The sequence below is a fragment of the Zonotrichia albicollis genome, chromosome 15 (assembly GCF_047830755.1).
Source record: "Zonotrichia albicollis isolate bZonAlb1 chromosome 15, bZonAlb1.hap1, whole genome shotgun sequence".
Lineage (NCBI taxonomy): Eukaryota > Metazoa > Chordata > Aves > Passeriformes > Passerellidae > Zonotrichia > Zonotrichia albicollis.
The window spans coordinates 3,490,122-3,503,039 of record NC_133833.1 but is presented as its reverse complement, the minus strand read 5'-3'; the positions used below and the strand labels follow the sequence as shown (position 1 = coordinate 3,503,039).

General features: G+C 62.1%; 1 protein-coding gene across 1 annotated transcript; it reads left to right on the top strand.

Moving 5' to 3' along the window:
• Positions 1-2,171: 2,171 nt before the first annotated feature.
• On the top strand, positions 2,172-12,787 carry CDHR2 (cadherin related family member 2). The gene is made up of 33 exons (XM_026791427.2): positions 2,172-2,658; positions 2,981-3,046; positions 3,474-3,532; positions 3,822-3,887; positions 3,966-4,105; positions 4,350-4,403; positions 4,589-4,678; positions 5,235-5,324; positions 5,630-5,752; positions 5,835-5,978; positions 6,122-6,197; positions 6,397-6,503; positions 6,583-6,813; positions 6,905-7,060; positions 7,284-7,451; positions 7,720-7,781; positions 7,862-8,102; positions 8,194-8,430; positions 8,709-8,778; positions 8,866-9,480; positions 9,781-9,852; positions 10,126-10,175; positions 10,291-10,442; positions 10,631-10,733; positions 10,813-10,901; positions 11,101-11,175; positions 11,293-11,370; positions 11,450-11,510; positions 11,617-11,741; positions 11,925-12,038; positions 12,149-12,226; positions 12,330-12,390; positions 12,572-12,787. The coding sequence occupies exons 2-33, from the start codon at positions 3,006-3,008 to the stop codon at positions 12,689-12,691; spliced, it is 3,948 nt and encodes a 1,315-aa protein (XP_026647228.2). The 5' UTR covers positions 2,172-2,658; positions 2,981-3,005; the 3' UTR covers positions 12,692-12,787.
• Positions 12,788-12,918: the final 131 nt, after the last annotated feature.

The following is a 12,918-nucleotide window of genomic DNA, read 5'->3' as shown; positions in this document are numbered from 1 at the left end:
TATTATTTTCATTGCAACGTGCATAATTACCCACCATGCACCGCAGTGACATCAGACGCAGCCGGCTCTCCTCCGACAGCTGCTCCTCCTCCTCCCGGGGCTCCTGCTGGCCCCGGGGACACACCTGCCCCGCCGGGCCCTGCCCTGCGCATCTCCCCGGGCCACAGGACCCCACCTCGAGGGCGGCCTCGAGCTCCTGGGCCATCAGAGCCGACATAGGAGCAGGTGATAGAGGGACAGAGCAGGGCACTGGCACAGGACCGCCAGAAGGCAAGCATAGGGATGATGTCTGGAGCTGCAGGCACACACAGCCAGTTGTGCTGGAGCACGGGGCCGGTGCAGAGCTGATGGAAAAGGTACCAGCACAAAACAGAACCACGCTCCTGTGAAGAGGGGCTGACCCCAGACAGAGAAACAGAACCTGCCTAGCCATGGAGCTCAACTCCCGCCCGGGAGAGCAAACCCTGGAGCGCATCCCAGCTGCCCACAGCGCGGTCCCACACGTCCTACGTGGGACAGGGCTGCCACGGGCCCACACACAGCCCGGGGTGCCAGCACAGATCCTGCCGGGCCGGCAGCACGGCTTGTGCCACTGCTCCCACCCCGGGTGCCACTGCCCCCACCCCGTCACCTCGGACTCGTCTGTTTCCTACCTCCTCCGCAGGGACAACTTTCCGAAGAGTTTCACCACTTCCCCTCCCGTCCCCTGTCCCACACCGGAGCTTGCCCCGAGCTGGCACAGTTTACCGGGTCTGGGGGAACGGCGGACGGGACACCGCGAGGTGCCAACCGGGACGAGGACACAGCCAGTCAGAAGCCCCCAACTGAAGCCAGACAACCACCTCAGCAGAAGCCCCTGACTCCGCCCGGGGCCGGGGTCGCGGGAGACCCCAGGAAGGGGCTCCGGCCGGGGCAGGCTCGCACAGCCCCCACGGGCAGCCGCGCTCCGGTTCCCTCCCCGCTGCCCCCCCGTCCCCGCGGGGCTCCCCCACCAGCGGGGGCTCCTCCCACCGCCCTGCGGCTGCACCGGGCCTGGCTGCGCTTCACGGCCGCTCCCCCGAACCCCAATGCCCCGGCAGCCGCCACCCCCGCCCGCGCCGGCCATCCGCCCCCTCCGCGCACCGGGCCCGGCCCGGCCGCCCCCGCCGCACCGGGCCGCGCTCGCTCCTCCGCCCGCCGCACCGGGCCCCGCAGCCCCGCATCCGCCCCATCGCTCCGGGCCCTGCCCGCCGCCCTCCCCGTCCCGCTGCCCCGGGGCCGCCCTCCCCCTTCCCCCAGCCCCGGGCCCTGCCCGCCGCCTCCCCCTGGTGCCCCGGCCCGGCTCCGCACAGCCCGGGCCTGCGGCCGCCGCCGCGCCCCGTACCTTCGGGAGGCGCGCCCCCGGCGCTCGGTGCCGTGCCCCGGCGCTGCCCGCCCCTCAGCCCGCTCGCATGGCGCGGCGGCCGGGCCCGCCGGGCTCCGTGTCCGTCCCGGTGCCGGTGCCAGTCCCGGTGCCGCTCCCGCTCCGGCCTCAGCCCCGCCTCATGGCGCCCCCGCGCCCGCCGCGCCGATGGAACCGGCCGCGCCGCGCTGCTCCCCCCCTCCCCGCGCAGCACCGCCTCCCCCCCCGCGCCGCGGCGATGGGCGCGCCCGCCGCCTCCTGCCGTAATGAACCGAAGAGCGGCGCGAAAGAAATGCACCGGGGGATCGCGGCCGTAATGCTCCGAGTGGCAGCGCACCAGCTGGGACCGTCACCGGAATCAGAGAATCACAGAATCAGCTAGGCTGGAAAAGAGCTCTGAGATCATGCAGCCCAACCTATGACCCAACACCACCATGCCAGCTAGACCGTGGCACTAAGTGGCACATCCAGTCTTGCCTTGAACATCTCCAGGGACGGTGACTCCACCACCCCCCTGGGCTGCCCGTTCCAGTGCCTCGCAAACTTTTCCGTGAAAAAGTTCTTCCTGATGTCCAACCTAAACCTTCACTGGTTGCCGGTGGGAAGAAGTCGAGTCCCACCTGGCTACAGCCGCTTTTCAGGTAGTTGTGGATGCCTCAGGACAGCCCTGGGAGGTGTGGAAGTGCCCCAGGACAGCAAGGGGCAGTTTGCAGAACAGTGTCCAGCACCAGCCCCTGGAGTCTCAGGGGAGGCACCCCGGGACAGCCCTGGGGGACTCTGGGGGACTCTGGGGGTAACCACAAGCAGCTCATGGGGTGTCTGTGAGGATGTCCTGGAGCAGCTCCTTTGCAGGAGCTGGGCTGGTCCTGGACCTGCTCAGGAGAGCTTTGCTAAAGGGTGCTCACAGTCTGTCCCCTGCAGCCCCTGCTCTGGGGGTGCTCTGACCCAGGTGTGGGGTGAGATGGGAACCTCAGAGCAGGCTGAGTGTGTGGAGAGGCTCCAGCGTTTCTGCAGCATCCAGGCCCTGTGGGTTCCCCAGGGAACAGGGCCAGGGATGCGGGGGTCCAACAGGCTGGCCATGCCCCCCCAGCACCACCTCCCAGCCCTTTTCTGCCTCAGCAGAGCTGGACAATCCACCCTTGTCCCAGCGGGTCTGAAGTAGGTCAGGGAGGCTGGGCCAAGCTCCTGGGAGGGGAGTGGGTGGCAGGGGGTGCAGAGGGCCCCAGGCACCCGCCCCAGTGGCCACACCACAAGGCTGGTGCCCAGCCCCTGTCCTGGTAGGACCCCAGTGTCCCCAGCCCAGGGGATGCAGGCCATTTCCCTAAGCCCCCTTTGGTCTCCTGGGGTGGTTTGGGGTCCCTCTGCATCCCTGCAGGCTCCACACCCCTGCTGGGAGCTGGGGTCCCATGGGTGCAGGCTGGCGTGGCTGAATCCCGAGGGACAGCACCCAGCATGGAGAGCTGGGCACTTGGTTTGGGGAGCGAGCCTGGAGATGAGCTGGGTGGGAGCTGCGGGATGAGAACATGGAATACACAAGAGGGGGGAGGGATTTCTCACCCCTTAATTGCAGTTAATGATTGATGAACATGTTTACTGCAGGAGGCAAAGGTCTGGCAGCGTCAAGATGAGAGAGCAGAGGCAGCATCCCCAGGGACACAGCCACAGGTAAGGGATGGCAGCCCCTGTCCCGGCCCCCACGGGCACCCTGCTGCATGGGGGGTGTCTGCCAGCTGTCTGCCAGGCCCTGGCACAAGCAGGGAGACACCCTGGTCATGCCATGGGTTACTCTGGGGCTCCAAGCACTGCTTGGACAGGCCCTGTTGGGCACAAGCTGTGAAGCTCCAGCCATGCCCAGGACAGGCTCCTGGGGGCCCCCAGGCACACCTGGAGGTCACCCCTGCCCTCCCATGCCGTGTTCTCAGGCAGCCCACGGCCAGAAGAGCAGTGTGCAGCCCGGTGTCTGCTCACCAGCCCAGCTCAGCAGAGGGGACTGTCCCCACCAGCCCCTCTCCTGGCCTGGTGGCTGCTGCCCAGAGGGGTTTGGGGGCAGCCTCAGCCTCTGAGGTGCTTCTTCCCTGGTGTGTGCCAACAGGCATCCTGGCAGGATGGCATGGCGCTCTTGTGTGCTGCTGCCCTTCCTCCTGGCAACAGGTAAGGACTCTCTTGGCATCTGCCATGGGTGGGTGGGTGGGAGGTGTTGGAGCTGCTTTCACCCCCCAATACTCTTTCTCCATTCCCTGGGGGAAGCTGTGACCCCAAATCAGCTGCCAGCAGGGAAAGCATGGGGGCTGCAGGTGTGGGATGGGCACAAGGGCTGGGGGCTCCCCTGCCTGCCATGGAGACCCAAACCACGGCTGGGAGCTCGGGCTGGAGCTGAGGAGCTGCTGCCAGGCGTGGGTGTGCCCAGCACGGTGATGGTCCCAGCTCCTCTCTCCTGTAGTTTCAGGAAACACCGTCCCCATCATCAATTCAACCCTCTTCTACGTGCCTGAGGACCTGGAGCTGAGTGAGTAGGGGGGTCTCCAGAAGGTTCTGGGGTGTCAGAGCAGAGACTGAGGAGTTCTGACCCTGCCTGTGCCCCCAGACCAGTTTGCTTTCCAGCTGGAGGCTTACGACCTGGACCAGGACCCCCTCACCTACCAAATTGAAGGGCCAGATGCCTTCTACTTCCTTGTGGACTTCAAATCAGGCAGAGTGACACTGAGGAACTCCCTGGATCGTGAGGTGAGGGCAGAGCATGGGGTCTGTGTCCCTGCCTGAGTGGGAATCTGGGGGTATGGATGGAGGGCAGAGCCTGTGGGTCCCTCCCTGGCCCCAGAACCCCAGGAGGGAAAGTTGTGCTCACAGAGATTGGGGCTCGGCCCTACACAGAGATTGGGGCTCAGCCCTACACAGAGATTGGGGCTCAGCCATCCGAGGATTGAGCTCCACCTTGGCCCTGACCAAGTCCTGCCTTGTGTCCCCTCAGCTCCAGGCCAGGCTCACCATCACTGCCAAAGTGTCAGATGGTATAAACTCTGAGGTGAGTGCTGGGGCAAGGGCTGGGGGCTGCAGGGGGAAGGGAGCTCCCATGGGCAAGGGGAGGCAGTTGGAAGCAGGTGGGTGATGCTGGCTGGCCAGCCAGGGTGGGCACAGCATGCTAGAACTGCACCCAGCTCTGCTGGCCACCATCTCCCACATCCTTGTGCCCTCTCTGACACCTGGCAGGTTTCCAAAAAAGTCACCATCATCGTGGAGGACCGCAATGACAATGTCCCCGTGTTCCAGCACCTGCCATATAACGCTGACATCCCCGAGGTACATACATACGTACAACGCTGACATACCTCGAGCAGCAGGGCAGGGGTGCTGGGTGGCTCATGTGGCATGGGTGTGCCAGCAGTGGGACAACAACGGGCTGGGAACAGCGTGAGCTCACACCTGGGTGTGTGGTGACAATATGTCTGGGCGTGGGGGAGCACTCTGTCACCAGGGCAATTCCCAGTGGGAGCCTCTGTGTCACCCTGAGACAGCTGGGACTCTGCCCTTGCAATGAGCTCAGGGTGTGCCCAAGCTGCCTGCCAGCCCAGGACACGGTGACACGGGATCAAGGGGTAGATGGGGCGTGAGGCCGGGTCTGACCCCATCAGGCAGCTCCAGGGCTGGGTGGGTGTGCCCTCCCAGGGAGGGTGGGAAGGGGGTCCAGCCCTGCCCGGCCTGAGCGAGGGCAGCAGCTCATCCCATGGCACCGGGCAGTACCTGCAGCCCTGAGCATGCCAGGGCAAGGCTAGCGGGGTCCTGGCACAGCATCACCCCCTGCTCTGTCACCACCACCCCCTGCTCTGTCACCACCAATCATCCCCTGTGTGCCCAGAACACGACTGTGCACAGCATCATCTACACCGTGTTTGCCAACGACAGCGACACTGGGAACGCCTCCAAAGTCAGCTACAGAATCCAGGAGGTGAGCACAGAGCACTGTGGAGGGGGTCACACCACAGCCAAACCCACCCTGGGCCCCTCCTGTGCTGCTGAGGTGCTGGGGGACACAGCCAGGGCAGAGTCATATCTCTGGGGGTGCAGGGAGGTTTTGGGCAATGGGTGGAAGGTGATTTCAGTTTCAGGCTGGGGATGAGCCAGGTGGTTGGGTGTAAATGTTGGGGGTCCTCATGGGCCAAGCCTGGCAGAAAGATGGGGATGGAGCCCCCATCTCTGCTGCAACACCCCTGCTCCCTGCCTTGGTGACACAGGCTGATGTCTCCTGCTCAGGTGATCCCAGACAACGTGAACAATCTCCAGCTCTTCTACATCCTGACCAATGGGAGTGTGGTGCTCAATGGTTCCCTGGACTATGCCAAGAACACTTTCTACCAGATCAAGATCCTCGCCCAGGTGGGGACCATCCAGGCTGGGGGTGCAGGGCTGCCAGGTAAGGGGGCTGTGTGACTGACAGCTGCTCTGCTCTGCTCCTCAGGATGGTGGAGGATGGCTGCACAACGTTTGGACCGTCCAGAGTAGCTCTACTTACCTGTCCCTGACCATTACAGACGTGCCCAACCTGGACCCACGGTTCCTCAATGAGCCCTACTCGGGCTCTGTGCCTGAGAACTGTGACCTGGTCAGGAGCCTTGCCTGCCCCAGTGTTATGTCCCTGCCCCTGGCCCTTCTTGGGGGCTCTTATGCCCTGAAGTGTCTGGACCAGCAGGCCTGTGGGCAGCTGGAGATGCCATAGGTCCTTCCCTGATGGCCATGTCCCCACAGGGCACCGTTGTGCTGACTGTCACCGCCATGGACCAAGACACAGGGGTGAATGACAACATCTCCTACATCATCACCAGTGAGTGATGGGGCAGAATGGAGCAGGCAGGGGATGATGACACCGTGGGATGAGCAGGAGGGGTGGTCACGCAGCAAGGGGTATCCTGGAAACTGGTTCTGGGCATCCAGGCTTTGCCAGCCTGACCTGCTGGCACAGGGAGGGCCAGGCCTGCCTTTCCCAGTGGCTGCCACTGGTTCCTGCTGTCCCCTTGTCCTAGATGCCAGTGTTCCTTTTGTTATCAACAATACAACGGGAGCCATCAGTGTGAGTGAGCCCCTGGACCGTGAGCAGCTGCCCAGTGAGGAAGTGCTGCTGCAAGTCACGGTGAGTAGGACACAGCAAGGGGAACCCCATCCTCCTCCTCTCCCTGGGCCCCTCCAACCTGCTCTCCCCTCCTCCCCAGGCACGTGAGGAGCACCCAGATATCTACGGCAAGGTGGCCCAGGCCAGCACCCTGGTGACAATCTTGGTGACTGATGTCAATGACAACAAGCCCCAGTTCTACAACTGCTACCTGTCCAGCTGCAACTTCTCTGCCAGTGCTCAGAACAACTTCATAGGCAGCATCATAGAGCACTCCTCCACCAGACTGCCTGTGTCCAACCTCAACATTGTTGCCTACGACCCAGATAAGGTAGGAAGGAGCCTGTCCATGGTGCTGGGCTGTGGTGCTGGTGTCTGTCCTTGCTGCACCAATCACCCTGGCTCTTGTCCCTCCCTGACAGGGCATCAACAGCAGTTTTGAGCTGAGCCTGCGGGGTCCGAATGCCAACGCCTTCACAGTGTCCCCCACAACGATTGTGGGTGCAGGGGAAGTCCAGATCCTGGTGCAAAACTCATCCTTAGTGGACTACGAGATAAGCCATGTCATGGTGGTGCAGGTGGGACTTGCAGGGCTGGCCTGCTCTGTGGAGGCAGCTCCTGCTCCCTGCCTGCATTGGGCACAGTGGGGGCACGGCCCACCTCTTGCAGAGCTCAGGAGTAAAGCAGAGCAGGGCTCTGCCCTGGCAGTTTGTTTGGTGCAGGGGAGCTGGGCTGGAGTGTGACAGGTCTCCCTAATGTTTGGGGGCTCGTGTGAGACACAGTCCCTTTTCAATCCTGCAGATCATTGCTAATGACATGGGGAACCCTACAGACTGCTGCTCCACGGCCACCGTGACCATTGAGCTCATCGACAGCAATGACCACATCCCTGAGTTCCCCCAGAGCACCTACAGCCTGTCTGTGATGGAGAACAGCCCCGACGGCACCGTCATCTCCCCAAACATCACGGTCAGGCCCTGAGCAGGGAGGGGGCACCCCTAATGTCCCCAAGGAGGGCACTGGGCACACCTAGCACTTCTAGTACAGCTTGTGCTGAGGGCATTGATCTCTCCATACACACAGGAAGGACTCAGGACCAATGGGTACTCAAGGGTGGCACCCCTTGCCTATCGGCGCCACATTTTTGGGGTGCTCACTGCCAACAGCCACTGCCCCACACCCATCACTGCTCTGAGGGCTGAAACAGACTGACCAGGTGGTTCCTTCTGTCTTTCAGGCCTATGATCCAGACAGCGGTGTCCTGGGCCAGATCACCTACCAGCTGCTCCCAGAGAACATGTACGTAAGGGCAGAGCCAGCCACGACCAGGGCATCACCCTGGCGGGTGGGCTCCACTGAGGGCTCTGTGTGTGCCACAGCCACAATGTCTTCATGGTGAACGCCACAAGCGGGGCCCTGCTGGTGCACAACGGGAGCTTGCTGGACAGGGAGACTCGCTCCATCTACTATGCCAACCTGCAGGCCAGGGACGGGGGCGGCCTGGTGGGCACCACGGTGCTGGAGATCACCGTGCTGGATGCCAACGACATGGCACCCATCGTCATTGGCTCCTACTTCATCTCCGTGGAAGAGGGGCAGAATGTTAGCACACAGATCCAGGTATGTGCCAGCAGAGGTGAGGGGGTTGACAGAGGGGACAGACTGTCCCCAAGGTGCCCCACAGCCCTGTTCTAAATGCTGACCTTTTCAGGCCATCGACAATGACATGCCTGACAGCCCCAACAGCAAACTGGGCTTCATGATCTTGCCAGGACTGTTCAGCAACAACTTTACCATCAATAGAGACACAGGTGAGATGCACAGCACAGAGCCGCTGGACTGTGAAGCCTTGGAGGATGAGCATGGACAGATGGTGGTGACAGTGTTGGTGTATGACCACGGCGAGCCACCGCTGAACACCACGGTGAACGTCACCATCACCGTGGGGGTGAGCCCTGGGCACAAGCAGGGACATGCTGGGGCAGGCTGGGGCTTGGAGCTGGGATGGATGGGCAGGGCGGGGTTGTGGAATCCTTGGCTGTGGCAGAGGTGCCGTGTCTCCAGGCTTTCTGTGGGGGCAGAGTGAATAGTTGATGCAGGGAGGCAGGAGAGGGCTTGTGTAGCTCCTGCCTGTGGGCAGGCAGGTGCCCACACTCCTGTCCCCAGCTGGCTGTGGGGAATCCTGTTTCCTGGAAGGGCTACAGCCATGGGCTTTGTCTTCTGCAGGACCTGAATGACAACATTCCCATGTTCCTCAACCAGTCCTATGAGTTCTCCGTCTTTGAAGAGTCTCCAGGTAGAAGTTGCATGGCCAGGTTTGTGGGACCAGCAGTGGCCCTGAGTCAGTGCCCACTGCCCACTCAGTGTCTGTCTCCACCTGCAGGGTCCTTTGTGGGTGAGGTGAATGCCACAGATGCCGACAGGACAGAGATCAATTCCCGCATTTCATTCCGGCTTGAAAGAGACTCTGGCTCCAGCAACTTCTTGATCCGCTCAACCCGCCTGGGACCAGGGAACTACAGTGGGCAGCTGTCTGTAGACCCTGAGATATTCCTGGACTACGACACACTGGAGCAGAAGTTCTTCACCCTGATGGTGCTGGCAGAGAACACGGCTGCAGACAACGCTGGGGACAAGGCCAACGTCTCAGTGACAGTCCACATCCTCGATGTCAACGACGAGCCCCCCACCGTCCTGCCAGGCTCGCTGCAGGACGTGTCAGTGGCTGAGAACGGGACACAGCAGGGCCTGATCCACACTCTGAACGCCTTTGACCCTGACACCAACCACTCGCTGCTCTTTGAGGAGCTGGCGGTCGCCTGCTTCAAGGGGGACAGCAGTGCTGGGGACGTGTGCTGGGAGTGGTTCCTGCTGGCACCCAATGGCTCAGTGCTGGTGAACAGCTCAGACATCGACTACGAGGTGTGTGACAGGGTCCTGCTCACACTGAGGGTGGAGGATCTGTACACTGAGAAAGGAAACCGCTACAGCCAGAACGGTACGGCCCCAGAGCCCCCTCCTTCCCCACCACGGGCATGGCAGGTGCTGGGTGGCATGGCCCCAGTGCCCCCTCCTTCCCCACCATGGGCAGGGCAGGTGCTGGGACTGCCTCTCCCACTTCCCACAAGAAGCTGTGGGCAGCCAGGCAGGAGCTGGGTGGTTTGGCTACAGAGGGAGGGTGTCCCCAGTTCTCTTGACCTGAGCTTTTTGGGAGAACAGAGCTCCCACAGGAAGCAGAGGATGGTGCTGCAGGGCTGCTGTGTTGGTGATCAGAGCTCTGCTTTTGGGACATTTGCAGAAACCCTGAGGATCATCATTATTGATGTGAATGACAACGCGCCAGTCTTCGAGGCCATCTCAGAGACTTTTGGTGAGCAGCTGGGGTTGGCACATCACGTGGGCTCCTCGCTGCACCCACACATGCCCTGCCACATTCACCAGCTGCCAGGATCTTCCCCAAGCCTGGGGCAGGGCTGAGAAGTGCAGGGGCCAGGGTGGGGTTACTCAGTGCTTTCCATGGAGGCTGTGGGGCCAAGGGCAGCAGGGGGTGCTTGGAACCCTGGGACTGTGTGGGCGTGGGGTCTGCAGCAAGTCTGGCTGCTCACCAGCATGACTGCACCATCCATCTGTCTGTTCCTGGCAGTGGTTGTCCCCGAAGTCTCTCCTGTGGAACTGCAAGTGGCTACTGTGAAGGTGAGGAGCTGCCCTACCTGTATCTGTCAGTCCATGGAGCGTTGTTCATTTGTCCCCACCGTGGGCAGGCAGGAGCCATTCCCACCCATACTCCTGCCATGCTCTATGCCTGCAGGCCACAGATGCTGACACAGGGCTGGGGGGAACCATCACCTTCTCCATCGTCAGTGTGGTGCTTGTGGAGGACAGCGGGGGCAGTCGGCCCTTCGAGAACCTCTTTGGGGTGTCCACAACACCTGACAAGGGCGCCTACATCGGGAGTATCCGGTGAGGCCCTGGGGCTGGGCTGGGCTAGGAGGGGGGATGCAGCTCAGCTCCTGCCTGCTGCAGGGCCAGCACGGGCTGCAAAGGGGACAAAGCCTTTCTGGAGTCCTGCCTAGGCGTGGAGGCAGGATGGGGCTTGGGGGATGGCAGGGGACAATGCAGTGGGATCACTGGTGTCCCTGTCCTCACAGAGTGGCCAGCAACCTTGATGAATCTCTGAAGGGGCAGTACAAGGTGACGGTGGAGGCTAAGGATGGTGAGGAACCAGTGCACAGAGCCCAGACCGTGCTGAGTGTGAGTGTCAGCCCCAAGCCCTGTCCCAGGACACCACCCACCCAGGGCAGCCCTGCTCACCCCTGGTCCCCACACACAGATCTTCACGGTGGATCAGAGCTACCGCATTCGGCTCCAGTTCCTGACAACGGTGGAAGAAGTCCAGAGTAACTCCGAAAATATTAAATTGTAAGGGGTGCTGGGCCGGGCTGGGGGTGCATGGATGGACCCACCAATGTGATCTCTCAGCTTCATGGACTGTGAACGGGGTGGGCCAGGCAGGTCCCCACCAGAGGAGGGGGCTTCAGGGAGTCAGTCTGCTTCCTGTGCCCTTGAGCAGAACAGCGGGATGCCCAGCCCAGCTTCCTCCCCTGTCTCTTGTTCCTAGGGCCCTGACCACAGTGACCAAGGCAGCAGTCTACGTGGTGGCCATCCGAAGCGTGGAGGACACCCGTGACACCCAGTGAGTGCTGGTGGGGAAGGGGACAGACAGGGTGGTGGCATCAGGGGTGTCACCCTGGGGCAGGGCACCATGCCCTGCACCCAGCACCTCACTGCCCCCATCTCTGTGGCTCTGCAGCGTGGATGCCAAGTCGGTGATGGAAGCCTACTTCGTGTACAGCAATGGCACTGCCCTGGATGTCAATGACCTGATCACGTGAGTGCTGGGGCTGTGCACGGGCACTGCCACATGCTGGCACCAGCCCAGCTGCTCACACCTCTGCTCTCCTTGGCAGACTCATCCAGTCCGATCCGGTGGGCTTGGCTGAGCTGGTGAAGCTGGGCCTGGCTGTCATTGTGAGTAGGGCCAGGCAAGGGGCAGGGGGAGAGGGCAGCAACCCCTCTGGGGCTGGCTGGGGGGTTCCCCTGGCTGGAACTGTGCCCTAACCCTGCTCTGTGCCAGGGCCCCGGCGAGGTGACAAAGCCCACCAAGGAGGTGGAGCTGATTGGCATAATCGCAGGATTGGCAGCATTCCTGTTCATCTTCATACTCATCATGACCCTGGTTTTGGTGCTCACCACCAGGAGGTACTTCACTGCCTGCACCCCCATCCTCACCAGCACCCCCAGACCCATCCCCATCCCCATCCTCCAACCTGCTTCTGCCCACCCCATCCCACAGCCCAGCTCCTCCCTGCCCCTCTCACCACCCCATGCCACAGCCCAGCTCCTCCCTGCCCCTCTCACCCACCCCATCCCTGGGCTCTGCAGCTACAAGAGGAAGCTGAATGCCATGAAGGCTCTGAAGGTGGCCACAACATTCAACCCTGCAACAGCACAGCAGGGAGCTGGCATCCCTGGGACCAACCAGTACAACGCTGAGGGGTGAGTGAGGGGCTCCCTGCAGCAGGTGGGGGGACACCAGGCTTGTCCCGACATCCAGGGGCTGCAGTGCCCCAAGGGGCAGCACTTACCTGCCACCCATCCCTGACCAGGGCCAACCCCATGCTGAACCGCCCGCTGGATCCCTCCCACGACCTGGGCTTCCACGAGGACTCCATCTCTGTGACCAGGTGAGCTCTGTGGGCAGGTCCCAAAGGCCACAGGCTGTCACCTCATACCTCACTTCTCCAGTGCCTGGGTCCTTTTTTACCTCCCACCCTCCATTCTCCACAGCATGAATTCCCTGGATGAAAATACGGTAAATGCACCAGCAGATGACAACTTTGAGGTCGAGGTAAGTGTGCAAAGAGAGTCCTGCCAGAGAACCCTGCATCTTCTCTCTGCTGTGGTCCCCAGGGCCTCATGGACCCCTTGTGTCCTTTACTCTGCACCCTAAACAGAGGGGAAAGGAAGGACAGGTGTCCCTGCCCTCCATCTCTGTCCCCATCCCTTCTGACCACACTCTCCTCCTGCAGCAGGTCAAAATGCAGCCAACAGACCCCACTGACAAGGAGGTGCTGGTGGCTGCCCTGAACATGAAGGAGCCCAGCAGAACAGCATACCTCAACACCACCTTCACCACCACGGACTTGTGAGCGGGCTCACAGGGCACAGCAGGGCCAGAGCAGGACTCAGGCAGCTGCTTCAGTGTTGATATGTTCAGTGTCTGGTAATAAAACTGTTCCACGGGGGGTCACAGTGTCCTGTGGTCATCAGCCCATCTGCCTGGAGGGCTCAGTCAGCTTGGAGTCGTCTCTCCCAGCATGAAATGCTGTTTTGGACCAGCTGGTGCCAGAGGGGAGGTGCCACTGTGGGGCTCGGC